At 49.1% G+C, this 14,084-nt stretch overlaps 1 protein-coding gene across 3 annotated transcripts in view; it reads left to right on the top strand.

Annotated features, from left to right (window-relative positions):
• Slc7a1 (solute carrier family 7 member 1) overlaps positions 1–14,084 on the top strand; it is a 75,549-nt gene that overhangs the window by 56,421 nt on the left and 5,044 nt on the right. For all 3 annotated transcript variants that reach the window (XM_052754553.1, XM_052754555.1, XM_052754554.1), the window contains exons 5-12: positions 1,517–1,691; positions 4,391–4,509; positions 5,101–5,323; positions 6,356–6,495; positions 9,071–9,173; positions 11,424–11,641; positions 11,880–12,046; positions 12,500–12,608. In XM_052754553.1, coding sequence (XP_052610513.1) covers positions 1,517–1,691; positions 4,391–4,509; positions 5,101–5,323; positions 6,356–6,495; positions 9,071–9,173; positions 11,424–11,641; positions 11,880–12,046; positions 12,500–12,608 — 1,254 coding nt within the window. The remainder of the gene's footprint in view (positions 1–1,516; positions 1,692–4,390; positions 4,510–5,100; positions 5,324–6,355; positions 6,496–9,070; positions 9,174–11,423; positions 11,642–11,879; positions 12,047–12,499; positions 12,609–14,084) is intronic.

The raw sequence follows: 14,084 nt of genomic DNA, 5'->3' as shown, positions 1-14,084 counted from the left end.
CATGTATCAGAACATATGTTTGTGTGACCACAGTTAGATTTTCACTTTCATAAAGACGAGAGGAGGGATACTAAAGGAAACAATACATTGGAGCATAGTGGCGTCTTCCCTCTGGTTAGTTACATGATCAGTTTTTCAGAATTCATCTGAGGTGCTGAGTAGAAGTAGCCCGTGGGAAAGCTGTGATCTTGGATCATATTGGCTGGTTCCTGGGTGACACTGGTCCCCTTTCGGGTCTGCTGTGTGTGAGCCACGTGTTCCCTGACTCTCTATCACTGTAGCAAATGTCTGAATTCACACCGTATCAAGGAAAAGGGTTTATTGAGGCTCAGTGTTGGAGGCTTCCGTTTGTGGTCGCTTTGCCCTGGGACTTCAGGCCTGTGGTGTGGCAGAATATCATGATGGGAGCGTGAGACTGAGCCAAACTGTTCATGCCTGAACAGGGAAAGGAAGGAAGGAAGGGATCCCGTCCTGCGCTGTGTGTGTGTGTGTGTGTGTGTGTGTGTGTGTGTGTGTGTGTGTGTGTGTGTGAGAGAGAGAGAGAGAGAGAGAGAGACAGAGAGAGAGACAGAGAGAGAGACAGAGAGGCAGAGAGAGAGAGAGAGAGACAGAGAGAGAGAGAGAGAGAGAGAGAGAGAGACAGAGAGAGAGAGAGAGAGACAGAGAGAGAGACAGAGAGAGAGACAGCGAGGCAGAGAGAGAGAGAGAGAGAGAGAGAGAGAGAGAGAGAGAGACAGAGAGAGAGAGAAAGAGAGAGAGACAGAGAGAGAGACAGAGACAGAGAGAGAGAGAGAGAGAGAGAGAGAGAGAGAGAGAGAGAGAGAGAGAGAGAGACTGACTTAAAATTCCAAACTGTGTGGGAGTCCCAAGGCTGTGAGGATGTCTTGGAGATAGTGCAGTTTTGGGGTTCCTGTACTCTGTTACTTGATTATTCTGTCTTGTTTCTATTGCTATTTTATGAGCTAGAACTGGTCAAACTTCAACATTGTTTTGTGTGTATTAAATATGAGGAGGGGCCATATAAGCTACCAGCTCCTAGAATACAAAGAATTATCACTACCACCATGACCAATATCGCCAAGTAAACCTGCATCATTCCTCATCCAGAAACCTCTCATTCTACCAAGAAATTGACCCAAGCAGCATTTCCTCAGAGAGGATAAATTCCCTTTAGCTTCCCTGTAGCGTCTTTCTCCTACTTGGTTCATGGGTCAAGGCTCTGCCCGTCCTCCACCAAGGGCTTGCTCTTCCTGGAAGACTGACTGCCACGGCCCAGACTTCTGCAGGTCTTTAGTGCAGAACAGTGGCATCCTCAAATCCCTCAGAATGGGAGCCCCCCGCTGTCTGGCTGCGTAGATCTCTGCTCCTAGAGTGACAGACAGGTCTTCGGAGGTCCCATGCCCATGGGTTTCTTCCTCCCTCCATCTTTTGCCCCATCCCTGAATGAACGAAGCTGGTGTATGCTATATGGCTAACATTTCTACATGATTTTCTGTCCATGCCTTTTTTTTTTTAGGATTGTTAACTCTTGGTGTGAAAGAATCAGCCATGGTCAACAAAATATTCACCTGCATTAACGTCCTGGTCCTGTGCTTCATCATGGTGTCGGGATTCGTGAAAGGGTCCATTAAAAACTGGCAGCTCACGGAGGAGGACTTCTTGAATAGATCTAGCCCTCTCTGTGGGAACAAGTGAGTTGATTTTGTGTGTCCCTTTGGCATGGGACAGTTCCCCATATTTGGCAGTTCGGATCACATACAGGTATCGGGTGATGGAGTTCACGGGATAACATATACCTTTTAAATAGTACATGATTTTAACTCATTTTGTTAAAGTGCTTTGTTTTGCTTTGTTTTTTTTTCCAGTGAAGTAGTTTAAGAGTTTTATTTTTAAAAATTAATTGATTAGTGGATGTACTTACTGTGTAGATCTGACTGGCCGCCAGCTCACAGAGACCCACTGTTTTTGACTCCCAAGTGCTGGGACTAAAGGTGTGCGCCACCACACTTCTCCTACAGTGTCCTCAACAAGTTCCAATTATTTAGGAAACGAAGCCAAATCTTATAATGTCATTTTAATCTTCTTGGTCAAATTTTCAGGTGAACCTTGGTGTCTCGGGACACACAGTGGAAGTTGTGAAGAGGTAGAAACTGTGGTTCCTTTTTCATTAAGGCTAACGCTTAAATTGCTATGGTGAGGGGACCTTTGTGAGACACACTGGCTTTTTATGGTAGTGGCTGGCCATCTTGGAACCCCAGATGTCTTCATCTGTTCTGTCCTGCCTGATGACAACTTTTGTTGGCCTCGTGTCTGGTTAGCGCTGGACTGGGTGTGCGAACATACTTCAGATTTTTTCCAGAAGGGAAAATAGAATAAGGAACAGACAGGGTATGCCCAGGGTGTCTGAAGATTGGCTTGGAACATAGAACACCTCTTCCACATCCCATCCCAGCCCATCCACACCCCTCTCTCCCCGTCTTTATTCCCTCTACCAGAATCCAGTGAGCAGCTCCAGGGGAGGCTGAGAAGTGTTGTCCTATGCTGGGGATCTGAGCAGTCACACTTACCACGCTGGCCACTGGCTACAGACCAGATGTCTGGCCTGTGTTACTACGGCAATGGAAACAAGAAAATGTTGAATTAAATACACAAAACTCCCTAGTACTACTGTCCTGTAATTATCAGTTCAATAACAGTATCTTTTCCTTTCCTAAATTCCAGCATGGAGAAATGAGGGCTTTTACTGCCTCATTCCCAAACATTCTGGAGTTAGTTATATTTGCACCAGGTTTATTGGTCCACATGAATTTAAGGTGGAGTGAAGCCAGCTCAAAAACATGCTTTGGAGTTCCACGGTAGACTTTGGAAACCCTGGAGATCGCATTTCGTTGGCTGCTGTTCGCAGGCGGGAATGAGACACCCAGGGCTTTTCTTGTTTCCTGGTGGTCAGTTGAGGTTGAGGTTTGTCCGTGCAGATCGAATGGGCCAGCGGCAGGAATTGTGTTTCCCAGTCATTCTTGCACTGGCCGCCTTAGGGCGATGGTTTAGACAGCACTGACCTCGCAGACAAGGTGACATTTGTTGCCTGGGTGGGGCCTTCAGTCCATCTGAAGACCAGAGGGCCTGCTGCGCCGCAGGAGACTGCCACTTTAGGAGCAGAGCTTTGCAGGCTTGGAGCCTGGCTGGCTCTTCCGTTTCATTAAAGTCTGTAAATGGCCGTATTTAATTTATTCGTGCATTTTCCCTTTTCCAGCCACAGATCTACATTTCTCACGATAGCCCTGTGTGGTCACGTGTCAAGTCGCTTGTCCCTCAGTGACTGCCCCACATCTCCCTCCCATCACTTGGGGGACCTCCTCCGGCAGTCACGCTGGAGATCTCCCGATTACTTCTCTGTGGCTGTGATGAAACACGGACTAAAAGCAACTCAGGGTTTTACACTTCCAGGTCACAGTTCATCCTTGATGGAAGTCAGAGCAGGAACCTGGAGGCCTGACTTCGGGTGTCCCGTGGGGTCTGAGGAGCGGTGTGGCAGGCCCTCTGTGGACCGGTTTATCCTTGCCTGTGGGTTTTCTGCTGGTTCTGTCAGTTTCGGAAGGCTGTGTGAGCCCCTCGTGATAGTCAGGGCAGCCCACGGGGGGCTTGCCTTTGCCCGCTCTTCAGCAAGCCATCCAAAGCCCTTGCTTTTTGGTTATTTATCTGCACCGTCTGCATGACTAGCCCTTTGCTCTCTTCTGGGAGTCCAGGCTTCTCCCCTCTCATTGACTAATTGGTCTTGGCACTTCTTTGTAAGTCCAGGCTGTCACTTCTCAGGGGCTTCTGCCTGCCTGGTTCTTCTGCAAAACAAGCCTTCAGAGGCGACACCCACACTTTACCTGCAGCCACCCCCCCCCCATACATGGGTGCTTAAGGAATGCTGCGCTGCAGTTAGCTAAAACAAAACAAACAAACAAAAAAAACCCCAGTTCACGTGTGTAAACCTTAACTTCTTTAGAAATACCTGTTTTTAGATTTAAGCTCCTGATGCCTACAGGGCCTGGGTCAGAGATAGTGTACCCAGCTGATGGCTTCCTGGGGAGAAGGATGGGAAGAGACCAGACACGGTGTTGAAATTTGCCTGTGTCCCGTTAGATCCTGCCTCTCCCTATCAAGGTCTCTGTCTGAGAAAATGCTTCTGGTGGAAGGGTTAATAGTGTGTGCCACTGGGGCCCTGGGCCCTGGGCACGAGAGGCCTGCTACCCTCTGAGTGCCCTCACTGGAGGACTGGGGACTGTGGCCTGAGAGACTTAGGCCCTGTGCGTTTTCTTCAGAGCAGCGCTGTCCCCAGAATGAAACTCCAGCAGGTGTTCTAAGCTTCGCTGTTCTCGTTTTCCTTTCTTTTTTTTTCCAGTGACACAAACCTGAGACACGGTGAGGGCGGGTTCATGCCCTTTGGATTCTCCGGCGTCCTGTCAGGGGCAGCGACCTGCTTCTATGCCTTCGTGGGCTTTGACTGCATCGCCACCACAGGTGTGTGGACCCCTCCCGAGAGGCCCTGCTCCCTCCCCCGCAGCCACTGGCAGTCAGTCAGTCATTCTTTTCCTGTCGGCACATTCCACTGGCTGCTCTGGTCCCACAGGAGTGACTGTGTTGCTTTGCCGTTTCCTGCTGGTCTCCTCTCACCCTCTGTGGCCTTCCTCCATCCCCCAGGAGCAGGGCCTGACAGGAAGTTACATCGTGAACATAAGCAGGGCGGTGTCTTTAGAGAGGGACAATGACAGTGCCTGCAGCCTGATTTCGTATCTGCACATCCAGGCCCTTGTAATCACAGCGTCCTGGCAGACTGAATAGGTCAGGCTCCCTTGAGCCTCTCAGCCTTTCTCAGCCAAAGGAAACAAGCCTCTCCCTTAGCTGAACTGTGATAGAAAGGTCGGGAACACCCTCCCGGGCTGTGGTTGTGTGGTGGGTGTTACCTAGGGCCCTGCTCTGTCTCAGGAAGGACAGAAGACCTCAGTTCCTGCAGGCTGAGCCCTGGGGGGGCCTGTGCTTTAGTGTGATCATGTGACGGATGGGATGCCTCTTGCTCTTCTCCTCTCACTGACTGACACCTGCTGCTTCTAGGTGAAGAAGTCAAGAACCCCCAGAAGGCCATCCCCGTGGGCATCGTGGCGTCCCTCCTCATCTGCTTCATAGCCTACTTCGGGGTGTCCGCAGCCCTCACACTCATGATGCCTTACCCCTGCCTGGACACCGACAGCCCACTGCCCGGTGCCTTCAAGTACAGTGACTGGGAAGGAGCCAAGTACGCGGTGGCTGTCGGCTCCCTCTGTGCACTTTCCGCCAGGTGAGGAGAGCTTCCTGAGCGCTCCGAACCCCAGCACCCCAACGCCAGTGGTGTGGCTTCTGTGTATCAGCCCCAGCACCCCAGTGCCAATGACATGGCTCATGCATTCTGTTGCTCTAAGTTATTTGTGTTAGTAATACAGATGTTCCCCTTTATCCATGGGGAACTACAGTCTGAGACTTCCAGGGGATTCCTGAAACAATAGATCGTTCCAAACCCTATATACATTTGGCATAGTGAGATTGATACCAGTAGCTAAGGGTATCATAGAAACATTATTATACTGACATTAGAAAAAGGTAAAGCTATCAGTTGCATATTTCTGGCAGTTTCCATCTAATATCTTCATACTGTGGGTAAAAGACCACAGAAAGTGACACTAGGTAACACTGTACTTTTGCGAAGAACTGGGGCCAACTTTTGCACACGATGCTTGGCAAGGAAATGGCTTCTTGCTCCTGACTTTGACCTCTGAACCGGGTTCCCTCTTTGCTCTATTTTTGGCCTTTAGTTTGACGGTAAGGAAGATGCTCCTTTGAGTAAAGGAGCCTTTTAATGTAACACATAAACCCTCAACCCCAACACACATGCATGTGCACACACACAGGCACGCACATACACATGTATACATGCACGCAACACACATAAGCACATACACACACACTCGTGCACATGCTCGCACACACACACGCACGCACACACACACACGCAGTGCTTCCCCACCAGCTTGTGTAAACAGAAACTGTTTGCTAATGACTTGCAGACGTAAATGCAAGAGCTCTGTCATGGGTGTTTCTCCTGGGTTGCCTGCTCCTTTGTGTTAGATGCCTCTATTCTTTTCATTGGTCTTACACCTTCAGTATGAGTTTTGTGAGGCACTGGGTCCTCTATTCCTGGGGGCCGGACACTATGGAGGAGTGGATCTTGGTGAAGGCAGATACCTTTCCTTGGTGGCGGTCATGCTAGGTCTTTTAAGGCCTTGTTTGCCGGTGACATGTTTTTACTCATATGTTTTGCCTTTTTCTCATCCAGTCTCCTAGGCTCCATGTTTCCCATGCCCCGAGTTATCTACGCCATGGCTGAAGACGGACTACTGTTTAAATATTTGGCCAGAGTCCACGAGAGGACCAAAACACCAGTAATTGCTACGGTGACCTCAGGCGCCATTGCTGGTGAATATTGGAATTCATTTCTCCTGCTGCTGTTTGTACAACTAAATCAGCGTTCCCAGGGAGGCGTCTTGAAGTGGACTCGTTTGTGTGAACTGTGAAAAGCTGTAACTCATTTATCAGAGCTTTTGAAACTACAGCTGTTTGCACTCAGAACGGGGTTCACGAAAAGATAACCACATTTAAAATTTTTTTTTTTAAGATTTATTTTATGCGTATGGGTGTTTTGTCTGTATGTATGTGCACCCAGTGTGGGACTGGTGCCCGTGGAGACCAGAAGAGGGCACCAGGTTCCCCAGAACTGGAGTTAACAGACGGTTGTGAGCCACCATGTGGGTGCTGGGAGCTGAACTTGGGTCCTCTGCAAGAGCAGCCAGTGCTCTTAACGGCTGAGCCGTCTCTCCAGCCCTAGATAAAAGACAAAGAAGGCAGGCTTACAGAAGATGGGATGGAAATATTCTTAGAGTTTAACTCCTCCTGTGATCTCTGTAGGCAGAACTCCCTCACACAACCATCCCTTCAAAGCCATCTACCTTCCCTGCCTATTGGGTGTTTCCTTGTGTAGAATTTGGTAGGCTGGCCTCTTGCATAATCCAAGCCAAAAGGACTCCTGGATACGCACCAGCAAGTCTAGTGTCCATGCATCTTAGCTTATAGATTCCCTGGAGCATGAATGTCCCTCACAATCATTTTTTTTTTCAAACATGTACCATCTCTTTCCCAGGGGGCATATGTAGGGTTTTGCTCTTTGCCCTCAAATAGTGGTAGACCCAGAGCAGAGGAGGTTTTCTTCTGCAGTCATATCCATCCCCAAGAGGACAGTTGTGACAGATAAACTTGGCAAACTAAAGGACCTTTGAGCCGTATGATGGTGTGTGTGTGTGTGTGTGTGTGTGTGTGTGTGTGTGTGTGTGTGTGTGTGTTGGGCGGGGAGGGGCTGAAGGAAGCCTGTGTACACACTCCCATGTGTCCTGCAGTCTGTTATTTCTGCCTTTCGTGACTGAGGTTAGAGCCCACTGACTAGCTAGAGCAGTGGTGGCCTGGAGAGGCCCCAGGTCACACCCAGGAAGGCAGAACTGCTCTTGATTCCTGTTTGTGTTCATGTCAGAAGCAGGTGCAGGATCTGATCAGCACCCGGGTCTTTTTTGATCAATCGGGACAGATGGTACAACACAGTTTGTATCTCAGTGTCTTGTCAAATGGCGACTAGCAGGACAACTGACCACCTCTATCTACTGTCTGTCTGTCTATCTATCTATCTATCTATCTATCTATCTATCTATCTATCTATCTATCTACTTAATTTTCGAGAGAGGGCTGTGTAGCCTTGGCTGTCCTGGAACTCACTCTGTAGACCAGGCTGCCTCTGTCCCCTGAGCCCTGGGATTAAAGGCGTGCCCCACCACCACCCAGCTGATAATTGACCATCTTCAATGAACAAATGATGTACTAGTTTTATTAGCATTATTTATTTATTATTCCTTGCTGTGCTCACAGAAGGAGGTCAAACTGTGACCTTCCAGGTGACTTTAAAATACACACCACTTGCCAAAACAACTATTTGTCCATTTTTTCCCTCTTTGGTCGGATTAATATTTGCTGTTCTAAAACCACCTCACACGTAGCAGTTTGGGGCTCTCTATGAGTAGGAACCGAGGCGAGTGTGGCATGTGCAGTCGGATGGCATTCCAATTATATTGAAGGCCTCCACTGCTCTCTAATCTTATTATTTATTGTCAATTTAAATTTATTTGGCTTGCATTGATCTGATGGGGCTTCAGAGATGTCTGTGGGGAACGGATAGTTTCATGATCCTGCTTTAATTTGTATTGATTTGCATGGGATTTGAAGATACCCCAAAGCAGATCCTGCCCAATTATTTTTTAAACGGGGAAACTGGCATTATATGCTGACATAGACAGACAGGGAATTTTTCAATAAACACATGTTTATCATACTATGGGGGGTTGAACCTAGATCTTGCATATACTAGGCCAGTGCCCTCACTGACACGGACCTCCCAAGCATGTATGCTCAGTTCTTCTAAAGGCCAGAGTTGGGTGTCAGGTTGGCAAGCTTGGCTTGGTGACAAGGATAGTACCTCTTAGGAATAACATTGAACCTTTCACACGTGAGGATAGCTGTTTTCCCTACTTACCTGTCCAGAGGAGCTCCGGTGAGTCTCCCCAGAGCAGCAGACCTCCCACCACTGGTATCTCATGATACAGGTATCTTTAGATGATAGACTAGGAGGCCAGACACTGTGAATCCAGTGCAGATCCTGGCTCTTCCATTCACTAGCTATATAATCTTAGCTGGGTTGGCTTGGAAGACTATAAAAGTAATAATAATAAAATAAATGAAAGTACTCTCTATGCAAATTGTAATGTTAATTACTTCTACTATTTCTTGAGAACCCTTTCAACCTTGAGCCTGTCTTCACCTGAGCAACGTCTCTCTCATGGACAGGCCGAGTGAGGGGTGGGGCTGGGAGTACCCCGGATTACAGATGAGTGGTAGTCCTAACTATAGGAGAGGGCAGAGGCCACTCACAATCCTATGTCTGTCTTCTCCCCAGCTGTGATGGCCTTCCTCTTTGAATTGAAGGACCTGGTAGACCTCATGTCCATTGGCACTCTCCTGGCCTACTCTTTGGTGGCTGCCTGTGTGTTGGTGTTAAGGTATGTATGGCTTTCCTGGGTTCCATGACGAGCGTCAAACAGCCCCATTGTGGCTATATTAGCAGTTCTGACAAATGGCTTATAAGTTTGCAAGGTGTAACTTTCAGGCCGCATTAGTTCAATTGGGGGCTGCTGGTGGAATGTGGTCAGTGCCCGCCGCCCCCGCCCTGCCCCGCCCCTTGCCGTCTCTTCCGTGTGCCCCGCCCCCTCTCCTGCACATGAGCTGGTTCCTTCTATCACGTCCTCTATTTCTCTAGCTAAATGTTAGAAGGTTAAAGACAAGTCTTCAGCACCAGCAGTGGTCTGAGTCAGGGATCTGAAATTTAGAAGGCTTAGGGCAAGGACTTCATTTGGCCCAATTGCTGTGATAGGTGATCCCGGGGGCTAGCCCCAGATTACATCAGCAGAATCTACGGCCTATGAAAGCAGGTCGGGCCCGGTGGCGGTGGTGGCGCACGCCTTTAATCCCAGCACTCGGGAGGCAGAGCCAGGCGGATCTCTGTGAGTTCGAGGCCAGCCTGGTCTACAGAGCGAGATCCAGGAAAGGCGCAAAGCTACACAGAGAAAACCTGTCTCGAATAAATAAATAAATAAATAGATAGATAGATAAAAGAAAGCAAGTCGGTATGATACTTCTGTAGCCTGCTTGTTCTGTAGCTTGGGAGTGAATCCCACCACATGGTGTGGTGTAGCTTTCAGGGACACTTGATTCTGATTATCTTTTGAGGGTAGGAGCATGAAGTTGGCTTTAGAGCTACAAAACCTTGGTGCCGTGGTGTCTCACCCACCCAGAGCTTCCCAAAGCACACTCCTGGGCTCCATCTTTGCTTGGACATGGAGGAACAGAAATCAGCTCTAAGGATGGTCAGAGGTGGCATTTGTCACGAGAACATGTATTCACAATGACTATTGTTTGTTACCCAGCCAGAGCTTCTTTCTTTTTAGGTATTTCTTCTTAGAAGGCAAATAGCTTCATTTTTTCCAGAACCCAATTTCCATAGAACTTGGGCTGGTCCCTACTAGTGACTTTGAAGACTCAGCTCAGACAAGTTCATGGACCCCTGTTCAATTCTAGAAGCTCAACACTAACGCGTTCTTTGAGCTCTGCCTTCTTTCTTAATTGACCAGATGACCGTGCATAGGTGATTCTGTGGGAGGAAGAGCTAGCTCTCCTGCTGCACACTCTTCTTGTGCTTGGAATTGGTTCTCTGCAAAACAATTCAAAAGGCACTCTGCTTTCAAAAGCTGGTGAGAACTTGTCTGGTTGGAAAGGCAAGGAACCGCCCTCACGTAAACACATGCGTCATCTGCAGGCAGCTCATGTCTTAGAAGTCACGCCACGGGCTCAATTCTCAGAGCCACGGTTTTGCCTGGCTCTGTAGTTACTCCAAGGCACTTGAAGTTTTAGAATAGCTTCATCCAGTTAGGTCATGCAGACAGAGCTTACCCTTCCGCCAGCCTGGAGTCAAGGATTCTACAGCTTCCTGCAGAAAGTGGAAGTGTTACTGCTTATCTTTGTCCTCAACTTTGAGCTCTGGACAACAATGGTTTGGTGAGAAGTGCCTGAGCCTTGTCACAGCCAAGGGCCACAGCTACTTCCTTGATCTAGAGAACTGGACCACTTCCCAGTGGTCCCCCATTGTTCCTTCCAAAGTGAGGACACCAAGGTTGAGTGTTGGCCCAAAGTAGGAAGGACTTGACCTGTCCTTTGTTCTTGTATTGCTAGAGACTACACCGTTCTACCCACCTATGTCCCATGCCCCAGGCACCTTATCTTTGAAGGATCATTGAGAAGTTAAACTGGTATGTGTGTCCTTTTGTTTTTAGGAAGTGGGCAGGGTTTCTCTGTGTAATCCTGGCTGTCCTGGAACTCACTTGTAAACCAGGCTGGCCTTGAACTCACAGAAACCCGCCTGCCTCTGCTTCCTGAGTGCTGGGATTAAATGCGTATGCCACCACGCTGGACATGTGTGTCTTTTCTTTTTTTCTTTTTCTTTTGGTTTTTCAAGACAGGGTTTCTCTGTGTAATCCTCGTTCTGTAGACCCGGCTGGCCTTGAACTCACAGAGATTCACCTGCAATTTTATCTAGATTTAGTTTTATTGTTTTACGTGTATGAGTATTTTGCCTGCATGGACGTGTGTTCACTACATGTGTGCGGGTGCTTGAGGAAGTGGTGAGCGTCCATACGGGGCTGGGTGTGGAAACAAAAGTGGATAACAGCACTCATGCTGTGGGCATATCTTTACAGGTACCAGCCAGAACAACCTAACCTGGTATACCAGATGGCCAGAACCACCGATGAGTTAGATCACGTAGACCAGAACGAGCTGGTCAGTGCCAGTGATTCCCAGACAGGCTTTTTACCGGTAGCCGAGAAGTTTTCTCTGAAAACCGTACTCTCACCCAAGAATATGGAGCCATCCAAATTCTCAGGGCTGATTGTGAATGTGTCAGCCAGCCTCCTAGGTAAGAGCTCCCCTTTTCCTGGGAAGGGGTTGGAAGTCTGGCGCCTTGGTGTTGTGTGGCTTCTGGTCCACAGGGATGAGAGTAGGGTTGGGATGGGGGAGCAGGTGGAAGAGGTGAGTGACACCAGCTTTTCATCCTCCTTTAATTCATGACACAGACACAGTCTCCTTCTGGAAGGTTTGGGGAGATACATGATACATATGGGGGTTCTCCCCGCTCTTCTTTTTCTCTCTCTTAGCTGTTCTTATAATCATCGTGTGCATTGTGGCTGTGCTTGCAAGAGAGGCTCTGGCCGAAGGGACGCTGTGGGCAGTCTTTCTCATGACAGGGTCAGTCCTTCTCTGCATGCTGGTGACAGGCATCATCTGGAGGCAGCCTGAGAGCAAGACCAAGCTCTCGTTTAAGGTAAGCAGCTTGGCAGGCCTGTAGGAAATACACTGATGGGTCACAGACACTGTTTTTCTGCAGGGAAGCTGAGCCTTTGTGGCTCGACCAGGCCTGGGAATTTAGGGGGGTAGCTTTTGCCAGCTAAGTTCAGGGACCCTCGGAGCACAGAGTGTCTTGCTAAGTCAGGGCCTGTCTCTAGAAACAGGAGCCCCTCTGTCTCCCTGGTCCTCAGTGGGGCACACCTTGTCTCCAAGGGCCTCTTATTAAATGTTCTGATGTCATGCATTGCTTGGCATTGGAGGTGACCAAGGCATCTGCAGTTTTCAAATAATAATAACACAGTTTAACCTTGGGGATAATATGGGCATTCCTCCTCTAGTCTCTGACGAGGGATGTGTGGGCAGTTCTGTTTGGAGCGGGCTGTTGAGTTTGCCGCCTCTTCAGATCTGATACTGCCTCATGTCTCCGCAGGTACCCTTTGTCCCCATACTTCCCGTCTTGAGCATCTTTGTGAACGTCTATCTCATGATGCAGCTGGATCAGGGCACATGGGTCCGATTTGCGGTGTGGATGCTGATAGGTACGTGAGGTCACGGGTTTTGCTGAGTGGCACACATTTGGTGGCCCAGCTTCTCTTGGCGTCTGCCATGTATGGCTGCTATTTTCCCTCCTGCTTCTTAGCTGGATAGTTAATGTTGCAGAACCTGCCTCCTTTTACCTTAGACAGCGTGAAGAAACGTGAGTGGTCAGTGGCTTGCTCGAAAACAATGTTGAACTCCTGGTATGTTGTGGGACCTCCTTAGATATTTTCAATAGGCTGTTGCCCAAGATGGTTATCTCATCAGGCTTGATCTTGAAGTTTAAAGTGTGAGGTCTGCGGGCGAGTTCTTAATAAAGCACTAGTTACTCCAGACAGAAAGTCTAGGTTGTGGGCCGGGCGGTGGTGGCGCACGCCTTTAATCCCAGCACTCGGGCGGCAGAGCCAGGCGGATCTCTGTGAGTTCGAGGCCAGCCTGGGCTACCAAGTGAGTTCCAGGAAAAAGGCACAAAGCTACACAGAGAAACCCCGTCTCGAAAAACCAAAAAAAAAAAAAAAAAAAAAAAAAAAAAAAAAGAAAGTCTAGGTTGTACCTGCTTGGCCAGCACCTGGCCTGTATGGGCTCTCGGCTCCTACAGTACTTCTGCATGAGTACCTCACACCGAGTACCTCTGCTCGCAGGGCAGCATGTGGTGGGGCGTGATGCCAAGCGGGAGGCTCTTGATAGGATGGTAGATCTCTTGTTCTTGACAGAAGGCCACCAGGGTTTGTCGCAACTTGGGGCCTGGGTACAGTTTAGTCTGGGTTTGCCTGCTTGGGTGCTGGCCAGCCTTCACTAGGGCTGATGGTATGTACCCTCACCTCCATTCCCCCACCTCAGGCATCTAACCTTGGAGCTGGTTTTAGTCCTTTTCATTCAGTGCCCGGTTGTGGTGCTGATGGCCTGGGGGACTAGCCTCGATGTGTATCTTGGGGCCATACACCCTTACCGAGCCTTCCAACCCTGGCACCCTGAGTAGAAGCTCATAAGTAGCACCTTACACCTTTTCTTCGTACATTCCAGGCAAAGGTCCTCATTTGCTTTACAATCTAGAGCTGCCCACAGCCCACTCTGACCTGTTTCTTGGTGGCGGAGGTGTGGGGGATGACTATTCCCGACATCCCTACAGAGGTGACTGTGTTGTAGAGTGTGAGGTCATCCCTGGACTCCAGGCAGCTGAGCTCTTCGGGACTGCATTCCTATGTAGATTGCACAGGTGGCCCTGAGCCATGTGGTCCCAGTCCCTCGTGGGTGTGCAGATGTGGGGAGTCCTGGAGGCCGGGTCAGGGCTATGCCTCCTGTGCTCACCACATTTCCTGGTGTTGACCGTCATCATCCGTCTAAAGGCTACTTATGTAGAAAAACTAGAGCCAGCGGGCCAATCTAGGCAGAGTACCCGCTAGAAGAAGGAACAGTGTCTGTCTGGTACTCTGAGGCCACCTAGTGGCAGACGACAGCCTAACACCTTGCTGCTCAGG

Source organism: Peromyscus californicus, unplaced genomic scaffold (genome assembly GCF_007827085.1).
Source record: "Peromyscus californicus insignis strain IS unplaced genomic scaffold, ASM782708v3 Scaffold_2__1_contigs__length_46816999, whole genome shotgun sequence".
Lineage (NCBI taxonomy): Eukaryota > Metazoa > Chordata > Mammalia > Rodentia > Cricetidae > Peromyscus > Peromyscus californicus.
The sequence above is the reverse complement of the archived record's forward strand: the minus strand, read 5'-3'. Positions and strand labels throughout refer to the sequence as shown.